Raw genomic sequence first — 10000 nt, forward strand, 5'->3', positions numbered from 1 at the left:
CAGTCTCTCTCTCTCTCTCTCTCCCTCTCTCACTTTCTCTCTCTCTCACACACACACAAACAGAAACACACACCCACGCACACACACTCTCTCACATTCCCTCTCTCTCCTCCTCCATTGTTCCACACATGCACAGGTACACACATGCACACACACACAAGTGCACAACATTGAGCACTAATGCCCTCGCCCTCACACCTGTCCCTGCAGGTGTCTGAGGGTGTGAACACAGCTCTCTGCAGCGCCAGACATACCTGGGTGTTGATTGGCCACTTCTCAGGGGCTGCTCCGAGTCAGGCATCCAGTCGGGCCCAATCACAGCCCAGATACAGAGGAGATTGTCCCGTCCTCCTGAACTTCCCCCCTGGTCCCAGTTTGACCAACAGGACTGGGAGGTGGAGGACGATAATACAGATGATTCAAATACCGTAGAATAGAAATACCAGGCACATGAGGAAGAATAGGAGAGGTTTGTCCATCTCTGTGGAGTGTGTGGAGGACGGCTGGCCTCAGCAGCCTCCCCTGGTCCGAGTCCGACTGCCTGGCCACTGGGACGGGGCCGCACAGGTTAGCCCAGCCGTCGTGCTAAGGGATGACCTGCTGAGTGGCCTGGAGCTTGTTACAATCTCTCAGTGGTCTCTTGACACATGATAAGGTGTTCTCTGAAACAGCTCCATAGTGACGTGCGAAGGGTTGATAGGTGAAATTGTAGCATTGCGCAACACACACACAAACACACACACACACACACACACACACAAATGGATACAAACACACACACACACACATGCAAGCCCACAACACACTCAAAAACGCATACAAATACACACCCAAACGCACGCAAGCAGGCACACACACTCACACGCAAACACACACAAGCAGGTGAGCCCCCCCCCCCCCCACCAGGGCATCCAAGTGCACGCCACTCCATGCACCTACTCCGTGCACACCCCTCGTGCACGGCGCTGCACCACCTCAGGTGTGCGAGGCGGTGGCAGCTGAGTAGCGGCGGCTGCAACGCCACCGACGGCGCAGCAGCTGTCGTCCATCGCACCGGCCGCGCCAGGGAGCCGCGCGCACCTCGCCTCAGCACCAGATCACAGCCGTCGCCATGACAATGGCGCGGGAGAACCAAGGTCAACCCCCCCCCAGGTGAAGGGGGAGGACAGCCACACATTCCTGGACGGCGCTGTGGTGGTTCTGTGTGGGATGCTGTTGGATCTCTGGCACGGCGAGTCCTAGACCTTAATCACCACCTGTAGTCATGAGCTTACCCTCACCCCGCTAAAGCACAACTGCCCCTGGTTCTCGAACCGCACCACACGTGCCCTGTCTGACGCGGCTTAAGTTCAGCCGGCTCAGCGTCTGAGACTGTCTGAGAACGGCGGTCTTAAAGCATCGATCGCCAGTCTCAGGGGAGCGCTGGTCGAAGGCTTTAGGTGAACCGGGCTGACGACAATACATTGATTTACTGGACACAGCTACGCATGGAACGACATACGTAGATACATCGATACATACGTAAATACATGTGTGCCTTCATGCGTCGATACATCTATACATTCGTCAATACATGCGTAGATACATCCATACATATGTAGATACATGCGTACCTTCATAAGTAGATTTACCCATGCATACGTAGATAAATGTGTACCTTCATACATAGATACATCCATCCATACGTAGATTAATGTGTAGCTACGTCAATATATACGTAGATACATATGTACGTTCATACGTAGATAGTCACGTACAAAAGTTGATGCATACGTACATACCTAGATACATACTTGAGTACGTGGATACATACAAATGTAAATATGTAGATACGTATGTACATATTTATAAAAACATACGTATGTATGTACGTACATACTTACATATGTATGAATGTACATATGTAAGTAGGTATGTATGTACGTGAATGTATGTACCTGCGTAACTTCCTGTCACTGTTGACTAGGCAGATGTTTCTTCTAAATGGACGCTAAAACCTTTGCTTACATTTGCTGGTTTATTGAATTCCAGTTCATCTGAAAATGTGTCTTGTTTCACAATAATTTAGTCTGGTTTTCAAGATTCTGTCATACATATTGATGAATATTTATATCTCAGCCACACAGACTCAATATCAAGATGGCAACACGATTCAACAACACTTCCAAACTACAGGACGGCTGTTTGACTGGCAGCCGTGTGTTCTTGTGAAGCGAGGGCCTGCAGTGAGGGCCCCCCACTGAGGGCCTGCAGTGAGGGCCCCCCACTGAGGGCCTGCAGTGAGGGCCCCCACAGCAGGCCCTCACTGGGGGGGCCCTCACAGGGCCCAGTGGTGGAGGACAGGGCCCCTGCCTGTCCCCGATGGACACTGTTGTTCTCTGACACTAACTGGTCGGGACGTTGTTTCAAGCAGCCAGCGAATACCGCACATTAATAACGAATGATTTATTCTCGTTGGTCTTCTTATATTCGCTTTTTGGCCCCAGATTTATTGAGTTGTGACTAAATGAACAGTTCTAGCAGGCGTAGGTTTGTGTTTATTGTATCCACAAAAGGATGTGTTCGTACCGTATGCACACAGTCTATTCCCATTCAAATCCTCCTGTCTGCAGCATCACTAAGCTGACAATCATTTAGCAGCTCCTCAAACACCGCCTGTTAACCACGGGCTTTTCCCCTTTATCTCTCGCTCTCTCTCTCTCTCTCCATCTTTCTTTCTCTCTCTCCATCTCTATCCGTCTCTCTCTCTCTCTTTCACAGATGCACACACACACACACACGCACACACACACACACACACACACACACACACACACACACACACGCACACACACAGCGGTACAGTAGAGAACACAGCCTGTATCCAGGGACCTGATTGCCCGACCGGGGTTGTTCCCGGTCCTAGACCAACAGCCGAGCGATAAGGCCCAGCAGGTGGGCGGGAGCAGGCGTCAGGCGGCCGGCCTCTCTGTGTGCTCTGCTTGTTTACCCCATTATTCAATAAGACCTCAGCTCTGCTCCGGTGTCGCCTCCCCCTATTCACCGGACAGGTGGACCTGAGGAACACACACACCTGTACACACACGCAGCTGTACGCACACACACCTGTACACACACACACAGCTGTACGCACACACACACGTGTACACACACACACAGCTGTACGCACACACACACACACTCCTGCAAGTACACACACACACCTGCACGCACACACACATGCACACACCTGCACGTACGTGCACATGCTCGCTCCAGCACGTACGTGCGCACACGCATAGACCTGCACGCATGCACAAAAGCACTCACACACCTGCAAGCATGTGCATATACACACACACCTGCACGCACACACACACTTACACATACGCGTACACACACACTCCTGAATGCATGCACACAAACGCTTACACAAAAACACCTGCACGCTCGCGCATGTATGCACACACACCCACCCACCCACCCACGCAGGCACACAAATACACACAAACACACATTTTATTTGGTTTATTGCCTTGCATAATTTCTTTAATTTTACACATTAATTTTATCTGTCAAGAACTTTTAGGCAGGCTGTCTGAAAAAAATCGAAATAAATGAATATGATCATTATAATTAATTAATTATTATAACCAGGTCTATAAGTGTTAGTGTGTTGGGTATTTACAGAGGTCACACCGGTTGAGGGTTGAGTAATCGGACACTGCAGACCTCCGAGAGGACTTCCGCCGGGCCGGAGCCAAAAGGAGGATGTTGCAATAGTAACGGCGATCGACCCCGCGATGATGAGGAGGACGGAGAGCAGCGGCTAACGCCATCAGCACCTTTGTTTGTCAGCGTGTGTGTTTGTGTATGTGTGTGTTTTTGTGTGTGTGTGCGTGTGCTTTGGGCTGTTAGTGCGTGGGTGCGTGTGCGCGTGCGTGGTTACGTGCGTGTGTTTGTGTGTGTGTGTGTGTGTGTGTGTGTGTGTGTGTGTGTGTGTGTGTGTGTGTGTGTGTGTGTGTGTGCAGGCTATAGGTAATAAGCTGCTCCGCCACTGCGCAACGATGGAGCTCTTGCAGCGATGGAGATGACGCAAACAAACCCAGCTCCCCGAAAAAGTGTTTCAAGACGAACATGGCGGCAGCTTAACCCCCGCGGTCCGAGATGACGACGGCCGAGAGGAGGAGAGATTCGCGGCATTCCTCACAGACACGAAGAAGACACCAGCGCAGCTGTGCGCCGCGGAAAGAGGTCGTTCCTTTCCTGTGAATCGACAGAAGCGACGGGCGGACGGCGGAGGACCGACAGCCACAGCCGCGAGACCGACGGGCAACAGCTGGTCTCCGCGAGACGCGACGCGAGGAGCAACCGGGAGGACGGGAGCGGAGAGCGGAGGAGAGCGGCGGAGAGGAGTAGCAGAGAGCGGCGGAGAGCGGCAGAGAGGAGCGGCATGCGGTCCTCGAGAAGGCGGTCTCCCCGCGGACAGCCATGGGGAGGAGCGGGGATGCGGCAGCGAGAAGCTTAATCTGCGCGTTAATTGGATCGGAGTAGCGTCGCGAGAGGATCGCCCTGGACCCGGCGGAGGACGGCAGCCCCCCGGCAGCCCCCCCAACACCGAGTCCCTCCCCCCCAGGTCCATGAGTATTGAGGCAGAGCAGGCTCCGCGCTGGAGGAGGCCCGGGCGTCCCGTTCCCCAGGTATGACGAGGGGCGCCTGGATGCGTCGGCAGACAGACGAAGGCTGCGCGTTCTCCGCGGCGCCGCGGGAGACCGAGCAGCCGTTCACGGAGTCGGAGCGCGCGCAGCGGTGGCGCCGCTCGCTGGCCTCGCTGCTCTTCATCACCGTGCTGCTCTCGGACCACCTGTGGTTCTGCGCCGAGGCCAAGTCCACGAGGACCCGGGACAAGCGCTCGGGCCATGAGGGGGGCTTTGACATCACGGACACGGGCGACGAGTACCCAAACTCCCACTCCCACCCCCACCTCCTCCAACCCCATCCCCCTTCACCCGACCCCTCCGGCCTCGCCGGAGAGGAAGATGCTATTTTTCTAGGGAATTCTACCAAACCTCTGCGGCGCACCGCGTGTCACCCCGACAGCCTGTCCAAAGACTGCCTGACGTCCACGGACGCGGCGGCCGCGTGCATGGGCCTCTCCCGCGGGGGCGCGCGGGGCACGCGACCCGCGGACGTGAACCTGAGCGATTTGTACCTTTCTTTTTGTAATTCCTACTCACTTTTGGATTTGTTTTACGGGGTCCCGAGTCCCGGAGAGCAGAACTGCACCCTGGATGTGGCCGCGGGGGCGGGCTGCGAAGGCTGCGTGGAGGCGTACCGCGAACTGGACCGGCGCGCGGAGGAGGACTACCGCGAGTTCGAGCTGCTGGTTGACAAATACGAGACGGATGCCTACTCGGTTAGCACGTGCATGGACGAATGTAAGGTAAGACTGTACTCACGCACGCGCGCCTGCGCACACACACGCACACGCATACACACACACACACAAACACACACAGTCACACACGCACAAGCAAACGCACGCACACACACACACACACACACACTCTCTATGAAATTATGCAAGACCATACTACTGAGGCCGACACAAACAAAATCAAACACACACACACACACACACACACACACACACACACACACACACTCACACACACTCACACACACTCTATGCGATTGGGGGGGATTTGCAATTGTCCCAGCACCCTTAGCTCATCACATTAGGTGTATCAGATTAAGGCGTTAAGCCGGACCGGGGGCCGAGGTGGACGTTAGACAGCGGGACCACCGGAGTGATGAGAGGCTCATGGGTTTGAGGAGGTTGGAACCAGCGTGTCTGGGGTTGGTCAGTCCTGGCTTGGTTAGTCCTGGCTTGGTTAGTCCTGGCTTGGTTAGTCCTGGCTTGGTTAGTCCTGGCTTGGTTAGTCCTGGTTTGAGTGGGTTTAGTACCGAGGTTACTGGAAGAAAGCTCCAGTAACCGCATTTCATGCACGCACACATGCACACGCACACACACGCACACGCACACACACACGCGCGCGCTGAACGCATACAGGTCACGTGCGTCACACGGTATGAGCTGTGTCGTCGAGGGTTCTGGTATGGTGAGGATCTGGACTGGAGAGACTCAGGACTCACTGGTTCAGAGTTCACCTGGCGCTGCATAGTACCCCTTCTCCTCCCTCACTCTCCTGAAATCACCCCTCTTACACGCTTATTGTGTGTTGTACGTCCTCGCACCTAAAAACAGTACTTAGCATGGCGTAGCATCTTACCCTAGCTACCTCTGTTGTCTACGGGGAATGGGTTAACCTAGTGATAGTTAGTGCTTGGCACTTGGTTCTATGAACGTCCTTATTGTACCCACAGAGGTATGTTGTTGTTTCTCTTTTCGCTGGAAAATTGACTTATTGTAAGTTGCTTTGGATAAAAGTGTCTGCCAATCGCCCTGGATCTAAATGTAATTGCGAGAGAAAGAAACGTGTTGAGTTGGTTCTGCACAGCGTGCCAGGAGGCACCGGCTGCTCTCCATGGTGCTGGAGTCAGCCTGGAGTCAGCCTGGCTGACCTGGAGAGAGCCTGGAGTCAGCCTGGCTGACCTGGAGAGAGCCTGGAGTCAGCCTGGCTGACCTGAAATCAGCCTGGAGTCAGCCTGGCTGACCTGGGGACAGCCTGGAGTCAGCCTGGCTGACCTGGAGAGAGCCTGGAGTCAGCCTGGCTTACCTGGGGACAGCCTGGAGTCAGCCTGGCTGACCTGGAGAGAGCCTGGAGTCAGCCTGGCTGACCTGGGGACAGCCTGGAGTCAGCCTGGCTGACCTGGAAAGAGCCTGGAGTCAGCCTGGCTGACCTGGAGTCAGCCTGGCTGACCTGGGGACAGCCTGGAGTCAGCCTGGCTGACCTGGAGAGAGCCTGGAGTCAGCCTGGCTGACCTGGGGACAGTATGGCTGACCTGGGGACAGAATGGAGTCAGCCTGGCTGACCTGGGGACAGCCTGGAGTCAGCCTGGCCGACCTGGGGACAGTATGGCTGACCTGGGGACAGCCTGGAGTCAGCCTGGCCGACCTGGGGACAGGCTGGCTGACCTGGGGACAGCCTGGAGTCAGCCTGGCCGACCTGGGGACAGGCTGGCTGACCTGGGGAGAGCCTGGAGTCAGCCTGGCTGACCTGGGGACAGGCTGGCTGACCTGGGGAGAGCCTGGCTGAGGTTAATGATGTCAGATTCATGGCTGAACAACATTAACGTGAGGCTTGAATTAAACATTTTCGTTACATTTATTTGAATGTCTCTTATGTAAATATCTTGTCTCCCCCCGCCCCCCCCCCGCACACACACACACACACACACACACACACACACACACACACACACACACACACACGGCAGCAGAGGGGGGGGGGAGAGGGCAAGAGTCCAGCATGAGAGGAGTGCGCAGCAGAGTGCACGGGGAGCGCACGTGACCTCTCCCCTGGTGACGGTGCAGGTGGAGGCGCGGTCAATACGAACCCTGCTCCCTGGTGGGGGTCATGGGGTCGTGGGGTCGTGGGGTCGTGGGGTCGTGGGGTCGTGGGGTCGTGGGGTCATGTGTGTGTGTGTGTTGTGTGCGTTAGCGACCTTCCTTTAACACATGCACCCTTTCTGACTCTGAGCGTGTGTGTGTGTCTGCTCCTCAGGCTCGCGCGTGTGCTCCGCTCCGCTAGTGTAGCGCGGCGCGGCGTAGCCTGGTAGCGTCAGCGCTATCTGAATGGCTAATCGGATTCCGAGCGGGCGTGACCTCTGTGGGAGCACGGCCCTCCGGCTCTGGATCGCAAACCATCGCTCCTCCAGAAGCGCTCTGCAGGAAGCGGGGAAACCAGGGGAGGGGGAAGGACATAAAAAAACACAGGCCGACTCTGAACATCATCATAACTCTGCTCAGCGGCGTAGTTCCTCCGGTTCCCCCCCGCCCCACACACACACACACCTGCTCATTTATTACCTCCCTCCACATTTTGGTTCCCTGTCCTCCTGAATTATTTACACCCACCGGCCAGGCCTCTGTTGGGGGGGCAGACTGTAGGATCTCTGTTCAGAGAACAGAAGTCAGTAAGTGCTGAGTGGGGGAGATTTGGAGAGGACAGGGGGTCATACTGGGGGAGGGGGGGGCAGGTAGCCTTCGTACCCCACCCCAAGAGACCAGCGTCAATACAAATACACGTTGGCAGTCTAAAGAATACGCTCACACAAACACACACCCAGCGGTGCACAGGACCGAGCCAGCACCAGGTGCATGTGGGCACCATGTACACGCGCACCCACGCACAAACATGCACACACAAGCACAAACGCACGTTTGTGCGGACACACACACACACGCACACTGGCACACGTACACTGTGGCCAATGGAAGCACGGAGACGCTGAGACGGACGGTGCACTGTGTCACCGCCCGCCGCCCGGGCCTGGCTGACTCTTCCGGTGTAATTTAATTTTCGCTCCCATAATTCTCTGCTCCTCTGGTGGCTCCGTCTCCAAGGCCCGCTCTGTCTCAACATGTTGGCCATCTCCTCTCCTCTCCTCTCCTCTCCTCTCCTCTCCTCTCCTCTCTTCTCTTCTCCTCTCCTCTCCATTAGCCTCTCTCCTATCCCTATCCCTCTACCTATCTCTCCTCTATTCCCCCCTCCTCTCACCATCTTCTTCATGTCCCTGCTCTTTTCTGCTCCTCTCTTCTCCTCTATGCTGTCTCTCTTGTCCTCTCTCTGCCCCTCTCTGCTCCTCTCTGCTCCTCAGCGGCGGGCTGGGACTGAACATTCTCCAGAGTTGGGCCCTGTCTGTCACTGAATCCTCTCAGCTCAGATCCCTCAGGCTTCTCTTAAGGGCCCTGCTCCCCCATCCCTCCCTCCACCTCTCCCTCACTTGCTGGTTCTTACTCTCACACTCTCTCTCCCGTTCACTCGCTGTTATCTACCTCCTTGCTGTGTCTACCTCTCTCTCTACCTCCCTTTCTGTCCCTCTATCACTCTGTGTCTCTTTCACTTTCCTTTTCTCTCTAGCTCTCAGATTCTCTCTCTGGCTCTCCCTCTTCCTCTCTCTCCCTCCCTCCCTCCCTCTCTCCCCCTCCCTCTATCTCCCTCTCTCTCCCTCCCTCCCTCCCTCCCACCCTCCTCTCTCTGGTCCTGGGGAGCTGTTGAGGGCGGTTTGTTTTGCTGGAGAGATAGATGCTGATATTGGGTTCAAATCCCGTTCTTCTTTTCAATGACAGACCTGTCCTCTCCCTCTCTCCCTCCCTCTCTCCCCCTGGTCTCCCCCCTCCCTCCCTCCCTCTCGCCCCCTGGTCTCCCCCCTCTCTCCCTCCCTCTCTATCTCAAAACAGTTTTTTTCTAGACCCTTATAAATAAATATTGTATTTATTTATTAAGCTATTGAACTTACATTTACATCATGTTTTTTTGTTGATGTTTCTCCAACACATCTTTCCATGGATTCTGCTCATTAATGAATGCAGTATTTTAATAGCGGCCCATGCATATTGTAATTAAGTGAGTCTCCAGAATTTAAATCCCTGTTCCTACCGAAGCGCCGTCGGGCCCTTTCAGCCCCAACAGGTGTGGAGCGCAGACACAAAGAGGCCTTTCAGCCCGGCCCTGAATGGGCCCCCAGCGCGTCCCCTGGGGCCACATGCCACCCCATTATACCCTGCTGCCACGCGCCACTTTACCCCTGGACTCAATCCGGGCCCCGATGCTTCCCGGGCCCTCTGAGGGCCAGGGACCCCCCGAGCCAGCTCTGGTCCTCCCCAGACGCCCCATAAGGCGGACGGGAGCGGAGGGCTGGAGACACCCCCATGATGTCCCCTTCATCCCCGCCGCCCCACCAGACACAGAGAGGCCTGCACCCCCCCGCCTCAGTCAGTCCTCCTTTCTCCCCCTTTGTCAATACCTCCCCCCATCGTGACTCTCTCTGTCTCCCTCACACTCGCCGTGCTCTCGCTCTCTCTCTCTCTCGCTCTCTCTCTTTGTGCTAGGGT

The 10000-nt window shown here is 55.5% G+C and overlaps 1 protein-coding gene across 1 annotated transcript; it reads left to right on the forward strand.

Annotated features, from left to right (window-relative positions):
- Positions 1–4681: 4681 nt before the first annotated feature.
- LOC307091693 (NALCN channel auxiliary factor 1-like) lies at positions 4682–5422 on the forward strand (the record flags this gene model as incomplete). The annotated part of the gene is made up of 1 exon (XM_079759344.1): positions 4682–5422. A coding segment is annotated over one exon (741 nt), but the record flags the coding sequence as incomplete, so codon positions are not given.
- Between the last annotated feature and the right edge of the window lie 4578 nt (positions 5423–10000).

Source organism: Pollachius pollachius (assembly GCF_949987615.1).
Source record: "Pollachius pollachius genome assembly, contig: scaffold_244, whole genome shotgun sequence".
Classification (NCBI taxonomy): Eukaryota; Metazoa; Chordata; class Actinopteri; order Gadiformes; family Gadidae; genus Pollachius; species Pollachius pollachius.